Source organism: Narcine bancroftii, chromosome 9, assembly GCF_036971445.1.
Source record: "Narcine bancroftii isolate sNarBan1 chromosome 9, sNarBan1.hap1, whole genome shotgun sequence".
NCBI classification, from domain to species: domain Eukaryota; kingdom Metazoa; phylum Chordata; class Chondrichthyes; order Torpediniformes; family Narcinidae; genus Narcine; species Narcine bancroftii.
In genome coordinates, this window is record NC_091477.1 from 101,450,078 (window position 1) to 101,471,341 (window position 21,264).

The 21,264-nt window shown below is 41.0% G+C and overlaps 1 protein-coding gene across 1 annotated transcript in view; it reads right to left on the reverse strand.

Moving 5' to 3' along the window:
- The window catches only part of LOC138743589 (intestinal-type alkaline phosphatase-like), a 36,843-nt gene that overhangs the window by 13,874 nt on the left and 1,705 nt on the right, over positions 1–21,264 (reverse strand). The window contains exons 2-5 of the mRNA XM_069899104.1: positions 16,853–16,988; positions 10,159–10,274; positions 6,001–6,175; positions 2,161–2,330 (exon numbers count right to left, since the gene is read on the reverse strand). Of these exons, the coding sequence (XP_069755205.1) occupies positions 2,161–2,330; positions 6,001–6,175; positions 10,159–10,274; positions 16,853–16,988 (597 nt within the window). The remainder of the gene's footprint in view (positions 1–2,160; positions 2,331–6,000; positions 6,176–10,158; positions 10,275–16,852; positions 16,989–21,264) is intronic.

A 21,264-nucleotide genomic window follows, 5' to 3' on the forward strand; every position in this document is an offset into this window, starting at 1 on the left:
TTGCATTATACACGAGAGTAAACATTTTTAAAAAAAATTCTGCAACTTGCAGCGCGACTTGGGCAGGCGGGCAAGCGGTAGTTAGCAGCGTGACTTGGGCAGCCGGGCGGGCGGGTGAGTGGTAGACACCAGCGTGAGTCAGGTGGGTGAGGGGGGTTCGTGACAGATGGCAGCGTGACTCAGGCAGGTGGGCGAGCGGCCGGAGAGACAGCAGTGCGACTCAGCCGGGTGAGGGGGGTTCGTATTATACACGGGGATAAAATTTTCCCCCTTTTTCCCCTCAAAAAAGGGAGGAATCTCATTATACATACATGATACACGAATATTTATGGTAACTGTTCAGGACAGCAGCAGAGGTTCATAATTGCAATATTTGTAGAAAGTAATTAATACATTTTGTTGCTGTGTTATTCTGGCATGAAATTACAGATCTTTAATGTGGTATTTAAGCAGAAACTGAAATGTGGAACACAATTGGGAATGTAACTTATTCCAAATTTACACATTTGCACACCAATTTTGCTGACATTGAGTCTTTTGCCCAGCTCATAAGAACACACTTGAAGGAAAAATTTTGAAATTAGCATAAAAAATATTGTGATGAAGGGAAAACACAGAGAATGGTGGATGGAAGTCCACAGGCATAAGAATAGAAAATATTGAAAAGACTCAACAGATTAGGGGGTATCCATGGAGAGAGATAAACAAAGTTAACATGTTGGTGATTTTCCAATTGATTTTTTTTTGTCTCCACAAATACTGCCTAACCTGGTGAATACTGGCAGTAGTGTCTGTTGTTATATTAGATTCTCACCACCTGCAGCTTTTCATTTCCCTCAGAGCAGTGAGAAAGTAAATGATAAATATGTAGGACTCGAAGGTAGAGTGGGAGCAAGGAGAGTCACATAGGTAGGAGTCAGTGATTAGATTCACTGAGCACTTTCACTCTATCAATGACAGGGATCTACCAACGGTCAACCATTTCAAATCTGCACCCCACTCCTGTGCTGACATGTCTGTCCTTGGCTTCATGCACTGTCAAACCAAGAACACCTGTAAATTGGAGAAGCAACACCTAATTATCTGACTGGGCACTCTCCAGCTGGATAGCATTATCATGACTTTCCCTATTTCTTCTAACCTACTCCCCATTCTCCCTCTCTTCCCCGTCCCTCTTGTCTTCTTTCCTCCAGCATTCTACCTCTTTCCCCCTCCATTCATAGAACCTCCCCCCTCCCCCTGTTGGCTGCTGTGCCCTCCCTCCCTTATCCATCGATTACCTCCTGCCTGTGGGCCTGTGCTCCTGCCCCTGCCGCCCACCCCCACCATTTTCTTCAGGTACCTGCTACATTTTGCTCACACCTTTATGAAGGGCTCAATCCTGAAACGTTAGTTAAGTATCTTTATCTTTGCTATGTAAAGGACCCTGTTTGACCTGCTGAGTTTCTCCAGCATTGTGTTTTTACTTCAATCACGGTGTCTGCAGACTTTCATGTTTTACATCAGTGTTTAGATGCAAATTTCTAGTCTGGATCATGGATGCAGCATGTGGTTTAAAGTTCATGTTTGCTAGCTGTCTTATTCTGGATGCTACACTAACTAGATAGATAATGGATCTGCTTACAATGTATTCAGTTTCCATTTAATGTGGTTGAACAAAATTGTGTCTATTCAAATTTTCATAAATAATAAGAAATACAATAGTAAAGAAGTAATCGCCATCATTATCATCTGTGTGAATAATTGTGACAGCAGAGAAATTTCTGAAAAACTATTCAACTATCCAGCAGAGTTCCAAACATGGCTCTTAGTTCTATTGGTGAGAGGAGAGGAAAAAGCCACAATTGGAAATCTAACGCCTTCAATCAGATAGAAACAGGATATTACAGAAATTGGACAATAGGCCAATAGATCTTCGATCAATATTGGCAAAGTTAACTTGGGCCTCACCATTTGGACATACATTTAGTGAAGTCAATTACTATCAACATGCTGTCGTAGATGTATGTATGGAAAGGTGTCTGAATAAAGAATGATCAACTCTCAAGTGTTTGGTGATTAGATGAACAGAATGAACCATTCAATTCGTCAATAAAAATGTCAAAAAGAAGTTGGGTTTGGGTTTGACTAATGTTTGAAATATAAAGAAATAAAACTTACATCAATATCTGTATTATGAATTAGCTGAAAAGCAATATCTTTGCAACGATTCACTGCATCAGGTGGCAAATTGGCATCACTATACCAATCTCTGTCAGCTACATGGGCGTAGGTGGCAGCTGGAGAAGCATGTTGAACTCGAGTGGTTGTCACAACACCGACAGACTTTCCTGGACAAAAGAATATTTAAAGATTAGTCATCATGAATAAAACGCAGTGTAGAGAAAAAGGTGGAGCTAGTTCTAGTGGTGATACAACCACTACACTGGCCACACTCCTTTTGGTCTACAGCAGGGACCAATCACTGTACCTGCAGATAGGAAACCTGGGAGGCCAGCCCCACCTGCCTGCTGTCAATCACCGGCCTGTATAAACCCGGCCTGAATAAAGACTCGAGCCGGCCCCTTCTGGAGCATTTGGGCACAAGGAACCAGAGGCTACAGAGGCCTGATGTGCAAGTTTAAGCTGATTAAAGCCCATAGTACAGTCTTCTCATTGTTTGTGCTTGTTTGTTCGCACTGCAGTGCTCCACAACTTTATCAACTTAAAATTAAAAGGACCATGGAGAAGTTCATCACCATCAAGAGGCTGGATATCGAGCACCTGGATGCTCCAGCATGCTTAGAGATCTGGAGGCATGGAATTGATCTGATCATCCACACACAAGCTGAGGTTATCAACGCTACGCACCAAGCTGGGCCCCAGCACTTTCCAGGCAATCCGAGACTGCGCGGAGTTCAAACCTGCCATGGTCATCCTGGAAGACATGTACCAGTCCCCGAGAAACATACTCTATGCCCAGTACCCGATCGGCATCACGGTACAGCAGGCAGGTGAGATGGCAGACGTTTACCTGGGGGCACTGCAAGATCTGGCACGCCCATGCACAATCAAAGCTGATGGTGAAGTGAAGCAACTCATCCGAGATGCCTGCGTGTGAGGGCTGTGGTCGCTGGTGGCCCGACAGAGGCTGTTGGAGGAGAATAATGTCCCCTCGCCAGGTACATGGAAGTGATCCACTCCCTAAAAGCTGCAGCTCACCACGTAGAGGTCTTCGATGCTCACCTCCCCCAATCTCCAGCCTGGCCTACACTAATGACAGCAGTTAGTGAGGGGCCCCACATGAAGGAAACGATTGCTGCCGCCAACCAATGCAGTCCGCCACTGTAAGTACAGCGGGTCTCAGTGTGGGTCGGACACGCACTCTCGAAAGAACTGCCCCGCAAGGAACTCACATTGCTCCTGATACACGGCAAGAAGGGCCACTTTGCTAAAGTGTGCCTCTGCAAACCCACCAGGAGCACTGCAGTCCTCTCCGACTGACCAGGAGCTCCTCTCGACCCTGTGGGCACCCCCACGTGTGAGTACCAGGCAGCACCATTACTCCGCCCACCACTTCCACCCACACAGGCGATGTCACTTCTGGTCTGGCAGTCGAACCACGCAGCTGCGAAGCGCTCACCATGGGTGCCACCATTTTCCATTGTCCAACCTCCGCCCACATCGATGATGTCACTTCCGCCAGAACCAAACTCTTCTCTTCCTCCTGCACCGATGACGTCAGTTCTGGCTGGACCACCGGACCACGCTGACACCAGGTGCATTTCCCAGGCACTGTCATCATGGGCCAACCGGTCCCTCCAGAATCTAGCTCAATTATCTCGCTGATCAGACATCGTGGTCAACATGTGCGCGTGTGAAACCGCGCACTCGTCGCACCCCATGACCCCGAAGATGCCCACAGACCGCTACTCGCCACAGCTGGCTGGGAGAAGTGACTCTGACCCCGCGGCAATTCTAGCATCCACCACACTATTGGAAGACATCCCCCATGATGATGATGGATGTCGCTGTCAATGGAACGGTCATAAAATGCCTGTTTGATAGGCATTGTGCACGTGAGCTTTGTGCACATGAACATGGTCCGTAAGCTGTCGCTCAAAGTATACCCAGCGAACTTTGCTATCACCTTCTTGTCACAGGATCACTCCATCACAGCCCCGGGGTGCTGCTCGGTGAACCTTTCAGGGGAGAAATACCAAGGGTTTAGGCTTCTGATCCTGCCAAAGCTCTGTGCCCGGTTAACCTGGGGCATGACTTCCAGTGTCACCTCCACAGCCTCATCCTTGCCTTCAGTGGCCCACTCCCCCCACTCACCATCCACAGCACAAAGTCCAATTCTTCTGTACTCCTCAGCAGCAGGATGTGATGGACTCTGCAGACTTGGTGAACTACTCTACACACAGTTGTTTCACTGGCACCACACAAATCACCAGATTCACGGTGAAAGATTCCAGTTGCCAAAATCCTCAAAGCGGTCAGAACTTGGAGAGAATTGGGTAAAGGGCTTTCTCTTTGAGACAGAGAGGAAAGTCTAGGCTCGAGAAAAGATATCATCTCCAATGTATTTTCTTTGTACATTCAAAAGCGGTCTCGAAAAGTAATTTAATGGATTACTCGTATCCACAAGTACTCATGGCCTCTGAAGTGCATATTGGTCTTCCTTTAGATATTCCAAATACTCCAAGTTCCCTCACATATAGAACTAAGCAGAAGTTAAACCTGCCTCTTTGAAGGATTAACTTAAGCTTCAGTTTAGTCCTAGAGTAGTTCTAGGCCTCACTCTTGCAATCGGCTTTGTTTAATTCAGAACAGGCCAAAACTATGACCATTTTAAGATAAATCTGTGCAATTCACTTTGAGTTCAGACAGCTTAAACAGACATTTTAGTCTGGGACTAAGTTTAAGCCCTGTCTGTGGAACCGGCCCATAGATCTGTAAAACATTGCACTGAAGCGAAATACTTAAAATGAAGCCCAATGCCAACATTGAATTCAATGGGATCTCAGATAAGGGAAACAGGATATGAGAAGCTCCTTGATTTCTTTTTTTCCCGAGTGAATGCTGAGAAATCACAGCAGGAACGGGCTGTGGAGCAAGATGACAGTTCAGGCTTCTTAATATCTCAATCAGATTCAGACTTGTGCATTCAGCAACACATTGCTACAGTTTTGACAATCTAATGTCTGATTGGAAGAGCCAACAAAACCTGGTTCAATTTCTAAATTCAGAATTGTTAGAAAATGGAAATTGCTTCCACATGAAGTGATTTGAGGCAATTATTTCAGTTGCTTCAAATAATGTTGTAATACATCACCTCATAATCTCCTGAGTAACTTACAGGCAGTGAAATGCTTTTAAATACAGTCATTATTTCACATTGGAAATACAGCAAGGGATCTCATCTGCTTGACTATATTTATTTTTTAAAAATTCCAAATGTGGCCTGATGTTGATGAAAAAGTGAAAACATTTCTGGTCATCCAGTTACAGGAAAGAGGTGATGAAGCAGTAAAGGATACAAAAGACTGGAGGGCTTGAGTTATAAAGAGAGACTGGTTAGGCTGGGATATTATTCACTGGATCGTTGAAGGCTGACAGGTTGTCTTAGAAGTTTAAAAAATCATGAGGGGCATAGACAAAGTGAATAGTCATAGCCTTTTTCCCAGGATGGGACGGGGTCAAAAACTAGAAGGCATAGACTGAAGGTGAGAGAAGATTTAAAGGGTACCTCAGGGGCACCTTTTCCACAGATAGTGCAGTAGCTTTGTGAAACAAGCTGCCATAGGAAGTAGTAGAGGTAGGTGTAACTAGAATGTTTAAAAGACACGTGGACAGGTATAGAGATAGAAAAGGTTTCAGTGGATATAGGCTAAATGCAGACAACCAGAACAATCATTTATGTTTTAATTTTTTTGTATATTCTCCTCCAAAAGTTTTTTTTTTACTGTGGAAAAAGTGATTATTTAAATTAAACATGTAAATATAAAATACACATACCTGCATCTTTTGCCCTTTTAAGTACTGACGTGACTTCATTGCCAAACGTTGAGGTGCAGTTGCTTCGTTGAGCAGCTGCACTGAGTCCAATGGTTCCATAGTTTGCTTTTACGCCACAGAGGTAAGCTGTGGCTGTACCAGCGCTATCAGGAACTTGATAATTAACATTGTATGTCTGAAACCAATAGAAAAGTGGAGCATTATAGATGGATATTTCAGTACCAAAGCTTATGTAAGCAAGATTTTGGTGTATTTCTGCTTGGACCTACAAGCCTAATACCATTGGGGTAACACACATATCTGCAGACACCATGTCAGAAGTAAAAACACACAATGAGAGAGAAACTCAGCAAGGTACCTTGATGAAGGGCTCAAGCCTGAAATGCCATTTATGTATTTTATCTTTGCTACATAAAGCATGCTGTTTGATCGGCTGAGTTTCTCCACCATCGTGTTTTTACCTAATTACATTGGAACCTTGGAAGTGTTATTGATGCTGTTTGCCACTGATAATACATTGTGGGTTTCCAAATGGGGATTTGATCTTAGTGTGGGAAAAGCACAATTTTTTTTTCTCCCAGTGGCTGAATGGTCGGATCTAGGGGCAGTTAATGGGAATGTGGGAAAAAAATTAAAAATTGGGATGAGTGTACATTGAACATTGAACAGTGAAGCACAGGAAAGGACAGTTGGCCCATGATGTCTGTGATGACCATGATACTTGTTTAAACCAATCCCGTCTGCCTGCACATGGCCTATATTCATCCATTTCCTGTCTGTTCATGTTCCGATCTAACCCTACTGCCTCTTTAATGTACCTATTGCATCTGCTTCCACAGTGCATACCAGGCAGCTACCACTCTTGCTGTAAAAAGCTTGCCTTTTAAATTTCATTTAAACTTTCCCCATCTCACCTCTCTATTTAACATTTCTCTCCTGCGTTAAAAGGCTTCAATTTTTATACCCAATCCAATAGTTTCTTTATTTTATCAACATCTATCAGAACAACTCTCAGCCTCTGATACTCCAAGGAAAGCAACCCAAGATTTTCTGTAATCCAGCAACTTCATGGTGAACATCTTCTGTACCACCTCCAAAGCTCCATATCTGCCCCCCTGAAATGCAGTGACCAGAGCTACACACAATGACGTTGATGGGTTGCCATGGACATGATGGGCCAAAGAGCCTGCGTTCATGCTGAAATTAGCAGAAAATAGGAGACAAAATCTCAGATGAAGTGGTGAATGTAGGCTCAATTTTGACACTTAAGAAAAAAATGGAATAGGTACATGGATTGGAGGTGTATGGTCTGGGTACAAGTCAATGGGACTGGGCAGAATAATAGTTTGGCACAGGCTAGATGGATTGAAGGGACTGTTTCTGTGTCGTCATGCTCTGTGGTTTAGGTAATTAATTTGTGATTCCTGTCAAGATATATGGCATATAACATCACAGCAATAAATTGTTAATTTTATAACCATTACCCATCGTGTGTACTGATGCCACTGGAGGTATTTAGGGTTCTCTACTTCATTTCGATACCACAGGAACTAGTTCTATTCTGTTCTAATCATCCATAATGCTACTGCACAAATGGTTCATTACTTTGGGTGGTCTATTTTGGGCATTGCACTTAACCTAAATTTGGATTTTAGCAATGTGTCCTCATGCCAAGAGAAATTCAAACAATATTGTTGCCATGTGATTCTCAATCAGCTGTTTTATAATCTACATGGACAAGAAAGTGCAATCAGAACAGGACAAACAATCTGTTCCAAATCTTAGGGTCAATTAACTGCACAAAATATCTGAAATATTCACTGTTCCAATGGTGAGCTTTTGGCATTGAAAGCAGATCAGCTCTGTCTAAATGACAGTTTCCTAACAGTGCATTTTAATGAGGCAAATAATTTCAGTTTTATCTTCAGTAATAACCACAATATCATACTTATGAGATTCTTTGGCCACTGGGAGGAAGCAGTTCCGGAAGACCCTTCTTTCGGTACCTGTGGTTATTTTTGTCTCCTCTCTTGTTAACGGTCTTGCTTACAGGATCTCTGATGTTCACTGATATGTTCTCCTTTTCCCAGGCATGGAAGCTGAGGTTATGAATTTGTGACTAGAATTCAAGTTTTAGAACTCTAGCAGGAATACCTTTTTTTTCATGTAGCCTTTGTGACCTTGTTGATCAGGAGTGATAGCAAGGCCAAACTAGATAGTTTACTTTTATATGGAGTCAAGAGCATTCATTATTAAGGACATTCAATGTTGAATAATGATCCTTGCTTTCCTATACATTCCTGATTCTTGCACTCCCTAAAACAGACACCTTAAAGCACTGGAGATATCTTGTGTACTGTATCACAAAATCCTTCAAAACTACTGGAAGGGAATGAACAAACATCTGTGTCCTCTCCCAGACCAACATTCCCAGCTTTGAGGTCCTAATTTGAAACAGTTGGCTTCAAAAAATAAGTAAAGATTTTGAACATCTTGTACCAGATTTTGACATAGATGCTCAATACTGGGCTCTGTCAGGGCAGGTAAAAACGAACAGAGGTTGCTTTCCAAACTGAGTCTATGCATCAGGAACTTAAGTCCAGCCTAAACATTGGTGGGAGTACATGGCATCCCCAAAATTTGAACTGTCCTCTCGTCAAGCTCCTTCTCCCCCACCTGTGGTAGACTCTATAGATCTCATCTTGGCATCATCAGACACCCCAGAGCTCAGAGAACTGGAGTGGAAATAAGCCATCCCCAATGCTGAAAGGCTACCCAAGAAGGGTGAAGTTACAGTAACAAGCTCTCCATATCTGAGAAGATTTGAGCAGAAGTGACAACAAACTTAAATGTTCTCATATAGTTTTGTGGAAATCTGTCTAATAAATTTTGCCCAGAAACCTCTATCACCTATAGTTTGAGAATTGGGATGGGGGATAGGATGGTGCTAGTGTTATAGCTTCTCTTCACGTTCCCCTTGCACATTTTTTCAACTGTTAATCCTGCTATTTCATGAGACTCTCAAAAACACTGATTCCTGTGCAAGTTTGACATTTCCTTCTTGTGAAAAATGTCACTTGAGATAGATTCACAATTACGTTATTAAAGTTACTGATGAAATCCTAGGAATAGATCATTTTCAATTTGCTGAACATGTCAGCGAATGCAGAACCTCAAGCACAGAATACAAAATACAAAGGGAACCAACTTTGATTAAAGTATCTGCAATCTGGAAATAAAAACATATAAGAGTGGAACCGATCTAATTTAAGAATATGGTTGCAAATAAACCAGTACTCAGAGGAATGAGGCCATAGAAGACATATTTATGCCAGTAAAAAGTTAATTGCGCACTGCTACCAGAGATAGGTCATTTGCTTCAAATAATGAATGTTAGAAATAAAGAGCTCAACAAAAGAGTGAGAATACTTTAAGCTCTTCAAAGTGGATGGGGAAATCAAAACACCAACGGAAGATTTGAGAGGCTGAATAATCCTTCATTCCATTTGACCTCGTCATTCTAAATCAAACACAGAATTTTCTTTTCGTATCAGAATTTGCTTGTAGTTGCATTGTAAAATTATTAGCAAAAAATACTTGTAACTTGTTCTTAATTCAAATGGAGTGTCAACTGCAATTTGAAAAAAATTCACAAAAGAAATAACCGACTGTGAAATGGCAATGATAAAATCAACCACATGTGTATTTCTAATCTTCCATGAGGCACGGACCATTAAAAGTCTGTTCCTTAACAGCTTGCTGTGAGGTGAAATGTACCATAAATAGACGTCTTCTTGTTTACTTTGAAACTTGGAACATCAGTAATTGTTGCCAACATATTAAGAACAGGTTTTTGCAACGTACTGGTTGGAAATATTAGAAAAAAACTATAAAATCCCTAATCACAAATTTTGATGTATATATTTACTCATTGAAAGTCCTTTTTTTTTAACTGGTTTTCCCCTGCCTGACCTAAAATCTGCCTTTCTCAATCTGGAGCATAATCAATAACTCAAACTCCATCATATTCTGAGGTCGAGAACCGCAAAAACATTTTTCCTCACTCATATCTGAAATAAATCAACACTCACTAAGGGTTTTTAGAAGACGTAAAGCCTAACATTTTATAACTATTTAAATATATCTATGACTCTTAACCTTGGAAAGACCAAGATGTGGGAACGATTCCATTGTTAAGATAGTTTCTTCTCCAGATTTTCCTTTCATTTGACCTTTGAGTATTCGAGCAGCAGTCACAGTGGGGATTCCCATTCCTGTTAAGAGAGTATAACAAAATGTTAATTGATTGATTAGCAAAAATAAGCTGACGGAAGCATTAAATAAGAACTTCTGAGCAAGACAATTAAATATGAGCACTTAGGCACTATTTTTTGCTTTCACTTTTATTTTTATACAGATTATGTGTCAGAAACCACAGTAAAAAGGTACTTTGATGACCTTATAGTTTAGACTCCAAACATTTTCTGTCAATGTGCTAACACCCAGTTGTTCATGTCAGTCACTTCTAGATTTGTCATAAGGATACAGCGCTAAGCACCCTCAATTCTCCAGGATAAATTTACATGGAACCTTCCATGATAAAAGATTTCCAAGATTTCCAAGGTGCTGCAAGCCTTTTTAAATTATTTTATAAGTTTAATCAATTATGCTTTGTAATTAAACACTGCAACCACTTTTGAAGTATTTTGGAGAGCTTCTGTTGTATCAAGTAATTGTCACAGATGAAAGGCCATCCAAAAATGAGGCAGCAAGTTGTGGATGATCACCATTCACCCCACCATCAGGCACCCAATTACCTGCCACAGTTGCCTCACTGCAAACAACTTGTTGGTAGCACGATCCAATATGGCCATGAAATATTATGCAGATTAAATCCTTAAATAATTCCTGATCAAGCTCTGCCCCACCAAAATATCTTGAAAGCTAATTAGGTCACAGCTCATGATGAGAGCCAGTGAATAATTTGAAGGTCTATGAATATTTCTAACATTCTTAAATGTCCATTATCACTCAAAAAATATAAATATTATTCAGAATACTCAAATATCTTTATAAAAAATAAAAACAATTATGAACCCTTAAAACAATTAAATATAATTACCTGTAATTTAGCTCAGTTAATTCAAAATGTAAATGACTTTAAATTTATCGTTCTCCCTTACAAACATTCTCTCCACTGAAAGGAAAGTAGTCTCTAAATATGTACCTAGCAGTTTTGGGGACCCTCCAAAACTAGGCAGTCCAAGAATGGACCTTCAGGATTTCTCAACGACTGATGTCCAGAACATTATTTGTCATTGATGTCCTGCAATTCTTCATGTTATCACTATTTTGAACTTTAATTGGCTTCTGTCAATGTTAGATGAAAGAATTTTGATATGTAGTCCTAATCTAAATATCACAGCAAACTACTCCAACCCAGCTATATTTAAAAAAAATAGAAGCAACAAAATTAAGTTTTGTTTGTGTCCTCCACCATACTAACTTCATCAAAAAGGATGAAAAAACTTCTGCTTCTGGTATTGTAATTTCTTTTGGAATTTATATGACTCAGCAATGCGAAGCTGGAAGGACGAGAACCAAATAGAAATTATCTTCTCCAAATGTTGTAATTGAGGTCAAAATAAAAGTATTGCAAGAAATTATTAGATACCCACCCATCATAAAAAAAGACAAACAGTCCAATTTTCCTGAGTGGTGCCCAGAGCACGTGATCGAGCATGTATGTGCCCAGAGCACGTGAACCTTGTCATCGAGGTTCACCCTTCCTTTCTTTTCTGAATAAGGAGAGATCTTCCTCTTGGCCCAAACAGTCTTTGAGCCAAATTGCAAAAGCCACAACTTCATCAATGGGATGTCATAGAAACTGAACAGTGTAAGAAAATTACATGGGGAGGCAGGTGGGTTTGTCACCTGTCAGAGATCCAATACATATTTATCTTGCTTTCAAAATCTTTTAGTCTTACTTCTAAAATTGAAATAACTAATGAACATTTGAAAATAGGATCTCAATGCACCTTAACACACTAAAAAATACAATTAATTAAACAAAACATTCCCTTGGACCTTGAGGAAGGCTCGTGTAGAAATTGCAGGGGCTCTGGCAGAAATACCTAAAATGTCCTTAGCCATGGGTAAGGTGCCGGAGGATTGGAAGATAGGTCACATTGTTCCGTTGTTCAAAGAAGGCTCCAAAAGTAACCACGGAAATTATAGGCCAGTGAGCCTGAAGTCAGTGGTAGGTAAATTATTGGAAGGTGTTCTAACAGATCAGATATATAATTATTTAGATAGCCAGGAAGTGATTACGGATAGTCGTGATGGGTCATGATTAACCAATCTTACAGAATTTTTCAAAGAAGGACCATGAAAGATGACAAAGAAAAGGCTGTGGATGTTGCCTACATGGAATATAGTAAGGCCTTTGACAAGCTCCCGCATGGGAGGTTAGTTAGGAAGGTTCAGACATGATGTATTCATGGTAAAGTAGTGAACTGGATTCAACAATGGCTGGACAGGAGAAGCCAGAGAGTAGTGGTGGATGATTGTTTCTCAGACTGAAGGCCTGTGACCAGTGGTGGGCCTCAGGGATCGGTGCTGGGACCATTGCTGTTTATCATCTATATCAATGATCTAGATGATAATGTGGTAAATTGGATCAGCAAGTTTGCAGATCACACTAAGATTGGAGGCATTGTTGTCATCAAAGAAGGCTTTCAAAGCTTGAAGAGGAATCTGGACCAGATGGATAAATGGGCTGAAAAATGGCAGATGGAATATAATGCAGACAAGTGTGAGGTGTTGCATTTTGGAAGGACATACACCGTAAATGATAGGGAACTGAGGAATGCGGTAGAACAGAGGTACCTCGAAATACAGATACATAATTCCCTGAAAGTGGCATCACAGGTTGATAGGATTGTAAAGAGAGCTTTTGGAATATTGACTGTCATAAATTAATGTATTGAGCACAGGAGTTGTGATATTATGGTAAAGTTGTATAAGAAATTGGTAAGGTCAAATTTGGAGTATTGTGTGCAGTTTTGGTCACCCAACTACAGGAAAGATATCAATAAGATAGAAATAATGAAGAGAATGTTACCCAGACTTCAGGAACTGAGTTACAGGGAAAAATTAAACAGGTTAGAACTTAATTCTCTGGGGCGTAGAAGAATGAGGGGTGATTTGATTAGAGGTTTTTAAAATTATGAGGGGAATAGATAGGTAGGTAAGATACAAACCAGAGGACATGGGCTAAGGATTAAAGGGGAAAGGTTTTGGGGTGGACATCAGCAGGAACTTCTGACGGCGCAGGCTTATATCCAGAGGGTGATTGACACCCGACTGGGTGGTGCTTGATCCATTCAGGCCAACTGATTGACAGCCAGCCAGGTGTTGTCCTGTCTCCTTACCCTTCTGCAGGTACACAGATTGCCCCCTGCAGTAGGCCGGTGGTGTACCACCACAGGCTGTTTGAAACCCAACACTGCTGGCCAGCAAAATCTAGTCAGCATATCTTAATAGGTTTACACGTGGAAATTGAAATTGAGGGCAAGGAGACAAGTGGATTCATGAGCTGCTGGTCCAATTTATTCCCTATTTTAAATCATACATTCTACTCTTATGTGAACATACCTATGACAAACCTTGTATGAAACCTACTTTCACAAACTTGTTTCACTGTAATTAGACCCTCTCACCAATGCTGCAGCTCTATCAGACAGAACACTTAATTACAATCTGATAGTTTACCTTGTCAGGTTCCAGTGCAACTGGAGATGAAGCAATGGATACTAAGTTGACACATTTTTGATATACTGTCAATAAGACCATAAGAAATATGAGCCATCTGGTCCCTCGAGCCTGTTCTACCATTCAATCATAGCTGATCTGGCCGTGGACTTAGCTTAACTTACCCATCCATCCCTTACAATTCAAAAATCCATCTCTGTATTTTAAGTACATTTACTAAGGAGATTTCTACTGCTTTCTTGGGCAGAGAATTCCATAGATTCACCATTCTTGTGGAGAAGCAGTTTCTCTTTATCTCAGTCTCACCAGACTCACCTACTAGAGGAAACAACATTCCTGCTTTTATATTATCTATTCCATTCATCATTTTATATGTTTCTATAAGATCCCTCCTTATCCTTCTAATCTCCAATGAGTTAAGTTCCTGGCTACTCAATCTCTTCTCATAAGCGATTTCCAGAATCATCCTGGTGAACCTCTTCTGCATTGTTCCCAATTGCAGTAGAACCTCCCTGCTCTTAAATTCAATCCTTTAGCAATGAAGACCAACATCCCATTTGTCTTCTTGATTCCTTCCTGCTTCCACAAACTAATATTTTGCAGTTCCTATCCAAACACTCCCAGGTCTCTCTACACACAGCATGGTGCAATTTTTAACTATTTAAGTAGTTGTCCGACTGACATGACAGTAATTTTTCTTCTAAAGTGGAGTACTTCACATTTACAAACATTAAACTTGTGACAGATTATGTTGTGTTTGTATTGTATATAGATATGTTTTGGGGAGATAAATTGGGGTAGGTTTTTTAGTGTAGGTCACACACAAACTTCAAAACAGATCTCATTTAAGATACTGGAGCTCTGCTCAAGCCAGACAAGGCAGCTCTGAGTGCCTTTGCATAAGTTTTGGAGAGTGCCCAAGAGACTTCACTAATGGATTGTTGTTTTGAAAAGCAACAGATGAAAGAACTCTTCAGAGCCGCAGGCTGTCTGGAGTGCAGCTTGCTGTTCTAAGAGGGTCATGTGGTTTTGCAAGCAGAGGGAGTCAAACAGGTTTTCTTTGAGAGAGAAAGAGAGAGAGAGAGAGAGAGCGAGAGCGAGAGCGAGAGAGATCGATCGATCAGTTCTACAGTGTTACAGTTAGCAGCAGCAGCTGGGATGGAACAGGACAAACTGGAAAGCTTGTGGAAAACCCCATTTGGAAGACAGCTTGTGAGTGGTTAGTTCAGCCTGGTCAAAGCCCTTGTGATCCATACAAGAGGAGAGGACTGGCTGCCTAATGTTTCACTTGAAATAAGGGAAACAAAAAGGAACTCTGTGGTGACAGAAAGAGGTTATCATCTGTAAAATCCTGATGGGGCAGGTTACTTTGGCAAGACACTGTCATGGCTGATTAAAAGGGATCAGTTTGTGTCAAGGAACAACAAATCTCTCTCTGAAAACCAACAAGAACCTTCCTGAGTTGTAACCATTTACCTTTCAAGTACCAAAGCCTGGTGAACTTCATAAATGTTAAATTCTGTGCACAGTATAAGAAATGCCTGATACTGGTGAACTTGGAGAATGAGAAGTGAGATTGGACTGTGAATCAAAGAACTTTTCTGAACTTACACGCACATTACATCCACGTGCACTTAGAATTAGAAGGGGGTTAAGTTAGGTTAGTTAATAGTGATAAAGTTTGATCCTGTTTTCATGTTTAAAGATAATTAAAAGCAACTTTTGTTTAAGTAACCATTTGTCTTGGTGAATATCTATTTCTGCTGGGTTTTGGGGTCCTCTGGGCTTGTAACACACTCCAATCTAAAAGAGGAGCCAAGTACTGATGTGGTCTATAGAAGTTCGGGTAAAGGAGAAAGCTGCTTCAGTCAGAGCATGCATGTATCATTGAATATTCTTTTGTTGTCATGTGACAGTTCAAAACATGTAATATTGCACGGTTGCCTTCAGCCTGCTGTAAGGCAGACAAAGAGATGTTATTAGTGTGCCTGGCGCCCTTTTAAAGTACAAAAGAGAGCCCACGGAGTGTGGATTTGCCTCTTGCGCTCCTGCAGCCACATAGACTCCTGCTCGATCTATCGGCATCTGAGCTCCAATTCCAAACCTCCAACTGGATCAGGAAGCCTTCAGTGCCCGAGGCCCTTTGGGAGCCCTTCTTGCCCTCGGCACTCTCTCGAATCCAAATTCCAAAATCTGGTTCCCATGAACCATTCTCTAGAAGCCTGCAGCCCGTGTGGGTCCCACAATTGCAAGTCATCCAAAGCCTGTGTGGGTCCCTCAGCCACGGAGTCCTTTGCTGGTCCACTGCTGTGGTCACCTTCCCTGCAATGTTGTCTCCTCTGTTCTTCCTTCTCAAACTTGGGATGGGGAGCAGTTCTCCATGATTCTGGTGCGTTGCACCGGTACACTGCTTACCAGATTCTGCAATCCCTCATGGCCGCAGCCAAGCAGAGGAGCCACCATCTTGGGCCCTGTTGTGGCAGGATTTTAGTTTAAAGCCTGTACAGAGCCACCAGCATTAGGACCAGGCAGTTGAATCCTTCTGAGCAGCACTGTGTCTATGCTCTCCTGGGTCCACACCAGTTACAGCACTGCCATCACAGGTCCTTCTATTAATAACTGCTAACAATTAATAATAACTGTTATGCAATATTATTTGGCAGAATATCTTAACAAATCATATGCCAACTTACACTGGTGTCAATATCTTCCATTTTAATTTTTCCGTCTCATCAAATTAATGGTGTTTTTATTCTGCCCTCCTAATGGAATGATCATTTCACCATCTGACTCTGATTTGTATTTTGGTGACTTTTTAAAAATTCTGTTCAAGTATATTTCATCAACTCAAATTTGACAGTCTGCCAGATTTATTGGTTGTTATCTGGGTCACCAATGAGAAAATAGCTTCCTTGTTAACAGGATCATTTGCTGGTTTAATTATCACAGGATATGTAGAGCAAAATTTAGGTTTAGATGAAAATTCAGGAGCGGTGGGATGTTGTGGGGGAGGAAAAGGACTTGGCCCATTTTCTAAAAACCCATTCCCCCATAATGAGAGAGAAAAGGGAGTACTCACCATCCCCAAGAAACAATATAACATTTTTAGCTCTGTGTGTCAATGGTTTCAGTTCTAAAGCAGTCTTCAATGACTCTTTAGCTTTCTTATTCCAGTACGATGGCTGTTCTTCTTCTGCAATAATATTAAAACAAGCCTTAACATTTAAAGTTTAACATACGCAACAATAAATGGAGCCTTTACCTTTACTTTTCCAATAAAATTAAGTGCCTTCCTTGTCAACATTACATCATTTTCCCCATGCTTTCTCACACTTTTGACAAAATAAAATTAACGTTAAAATTAATGCAGTTTCTGCTTCATCCAACAAGTGCAAGCAAAATGTAAGTAATCACAAATCAACTTATTTATTTATACACATTCATGTTGTCATTGGAATTGAGCTCATCCATAATTGCCCTTGAGAGCTGCCTTCTTCACTAAAACAGTCCTTCTGGCAATGCACCCACATGGCTGCTGAGCAGGGAGATCTATTTTGTAGATGCAGCAAGAATGAAGGAATGACACAGGTGACCCCTACATTACGGTCATTCGGGTTATCCAAATTCGCTCTTAAAGAATTCACGATTCCCTGCCTAAAACTTTGAGGCATGGAATAAAACTCTCTTATGGAAATTGTGTGAAAAGAAATTAGCACGAAATGTATTTCCTTTCAACTTGCGTTTCTTGATTACATGCACATTTGGTGCGGCTTTGTGCTATGGTAAACTGCTTTACGGCCCATTTTCTAAAAACCCATTCCCCCATGGTGCGGCTGAAGGCATGTCACTTGCTAGACCTGCAACCATTGTCTCTCCATGTGGTAGGACTCACAGCTGCAATGTTCATGAAAAAAACCCTTCATGAGCTGTTGCATGGCTTTTTTTAATTAAGACAAACCAGTCATGCTGGGCCAGTGGTGGAGGCAGTGAATATTTAGGATGCTATTTTAGGTGTCACTTAGTTGTGTCAAGCTTCTTGAATCTTCGTTGAATGAAGCTAGAACTGCATACAGCAAGACAAACTCACACAGTTGAATTTCAGATGTTTATGGTGGTGGGATTTAGTGAGAGTAAATATGGCTGGTTGTCAGACAGCAGTTGTTTAACACTCCTGCTGGAGTCGGACATTGTCTAACAGCCAGTGGTTCTCTACCAGTGAGCCCTGGTCCACTGGTGGGTCACAGTGTGTTTCCATGTGGGTCTTTAAAAATGTTAAATAAAATACTTTAAATATGATGAAGGTGTGTTTCTTACAGAACTGCCTTTGACTTAAAAGTATTGCTCAGTCATTGCCACTAGTGAGCCATGGTATGTTAGGTGGAAAGTGGGCCTTAGACTGAAAGAGTTGAGAATCACCTTCCTCTGGCTCAAATGTTGTTTGGCAGTTACTAATCCATACTTGAATGTCGTCTATCACTTGCTGAAGGCAAGCGTTAACAGAGGAGCTACAAATGGAATTGAACTTTGTGGACATCTGCACTGTTGATCTTATTATGGTGGAAAGTGGTGGAATGGGTTGTGTCAAATGACTCTGAGATACCTGGGGCTTCTTTTCTATAGGGCGTGACTCGAGGTAGCTCAGAGCTTCCATCAGTTGTGCCCAATGACTTGGGTTTTACATGGCTCTTTGACAATAACTCAGCTTCATGCCGCCTTGATGTTGTTCTCACCTCTTTTGTCCATTTAGCACAGAGGCTGCCATGAGATCTGGAGCTGAGTGGTCTGGTGAAACCCAGGACACCTGTGAGTAAGTTATTTGAGTCTGGTGCTGCTTGATAACCTTGTTGATAATTGACCCATTATCTAGTTTTTTGTCATCAGGGAATAGCTTGAACGACATTGAAGATTGTCAGGGAGATCCAAGTTTATTGCAAGAGAAATGGCTTTACAAGAGACGTGTTCTGGAACACATCTGCACCTTAGCCAGGATGGAACCATGTCTCGAGACCTTTGTTATTTTCATATTCTCACCCATTTCTTGAAAGTGTTGCCACAACAAGGCTGGCCACCATGATCACTCTTATAATAATTTAGGCATCTCAGGAAAAGGCCACATTTGATCACAAACATTTCATTCAGAGGCCCCGAGAGTAAAAAGAACAATGCAGAAGACACAAAATTTCTTGCTGCACATTGAAGTTTCTCCAATGCATTTTAACAGTTGCTGTAGTACAAGATGTTTCACTGTAGAGGGAGCTAAGACACCAAAAGACACACTAAATCTGTCAGCAGTGAGATTATAAATTAAATGCTCTGTTAAATGACACAAACAACCTTGTAATGTTCTAACCAACTATTTCCTTTTTGTTCTTGATAATAATTTTGCCCACCCATGCATTTATTTCCTTTTCTTTTTAACCATCTGCATTACAGGCTCACTAAAACAGAAACCAACCGTGGCTCAAGTGCAGATTCTTTCTCACAAAGTGTTGGCATGGCCCAACAAATCTGATTATCACTGCTGGATGTTGTCACACAAAGGTTGCTCATTGGTTCTGTTTTTAAGTGATATTGAACATACCGATCAGGAGGGTTCCCTTTGATCCCCAGACTATGGTTAACTCATACCATATGTGCAGGTTTGGAGGAAGTGAAAATGTATGGATCTGTATTCATGTGTGAGTTCCTCAACGGTGTCCAATGGAACAACACAAAATAAGTTTCAATGAAAACACAAGTGGGTTAAATGTTTTGTTCTTTGGAGGCTGTGTCCAAATTCACGCATGAAGAAAAAGCTTGAATAATAATGCTCATTGGACTAATTTTAAGGAATTGCTCTTTCAATTGAACATATTCCTGATTCTCAACATCTTTAAAAATAAAATGATCTTTTCTTAAAAGATTTCAACTTTGAGTTAAATAAGATACTATACTTATTCACATTTGTTATCTTGTTTTTATTTTTCAACTTTGCCAAAGTATAAATTCTTTTTAATGAGTTTCACTGTCCTATAATTTCAGGGTCCCAAATTAATCACAAGTGAATACACAGACATAATCTGTGTACTTGGTCTGGGAAAATATTTATTTTCTGCTCCAACTGTGTCCTAATTTAATAATATTCCCTGTATGCTTAAGTGCTGTCATAACAGCCAAAAGCAGCACAAACTTTCCCAAATTGTTACCATCTGTTGGTGATGGGACATCAGGCAGAGTGTTTGTCTAGTTTAGTTATCTGTCAGCAAATGGAGTGCTTGCATATTGTAGTGGCTACGCTGCGACAGGAGCCTTCACAGAAAGAGGGGCCATTTACGAACAGGTTTAAACAGAATTGTCTTAGCGTTTTGCAACTGCAGAGATCATCGAACATCTGGTTCAGATTAGCACGGGTTCTTAATTCAAAGAGAATTAAATGAGATTCACAAATGATAGGTAATGCTTTCCTTTAAAAAGAAATATTTTTTTATAGAGTACAATTCCACTCCCAGCAGAGTGGTGCAGCCAAAATATGCTGGGCCCATAATCCAGAGAACAACGGATTGTTTATGGCGAGGACCCAGGACAATATCTTCCCAATACATAGTTGGAGGAAATTTCTGTTCATTCAGTATTAGATGTCGGACACCACAGATCTGACAGTTTGGGGCTGTGCATTCACGAGGCCAGCTGAAAAGGATATTAGATTATTTTTACAAAATAGCCGAACAATAAAGATGGTGGCCTCAATCACATAGTGCTATTTGTTTCAGCTCGACACAATGGAAAATGTGATTTTCCTGGAATGAAATATGACAGTCCATTTCTCGGTCACTATGGAAATTGAAGCAGACAATATTGTGAATCATGCTTACGGATCTATGATATAAATGCCAGATGAGTATTGAGTACTTCACTAGAAAGACTGGCACTGACTTGGTAAATTGTCCACATTGCCTAGGAAGCTACTCTCATTTGTCAGTTCCAGGAAAATATTGCTTTCCTTGCGTAATGTCAGACTTGGACCTCGCCATGGTCCAAAATTACTTTATATCTTTCATTCCCAATGATATCAATCTCTCCCCACCCCTTCAATACCCACCATTATCACCCCACACCCCTCTTGCTCCTCCAATCAGCCTAACATTCTATTCCCTAGCCCTGATCCTAAATGTCAATGCAAACAACTAATACCAGGGGCCATGGAGGGCTTCCAGCAGATGCATCACTCTGCAGTGAATTGGGATTCACTGGTAGGGTGTTGTGCTGATGGCTGGCCCCATCTCCCGGCTCCATCCCCATTTGCTCACTTATAATCCTGGTTTCCTAGAACCCTTCCGAAGACTACTGTGAGACCCTACCCATAGTTATAAGCTAATAAAAGTGTTTGTTCTCCCTCCAGTCGTGAGAGCTTTTATTCACGCTACAATTTTATTAGCTTATTCCCTAATGATGGAAGCGCTACTCAAGCCAGGTATGCTACTGATAGACCCTCTGTTCCCTGACACAGCTGCG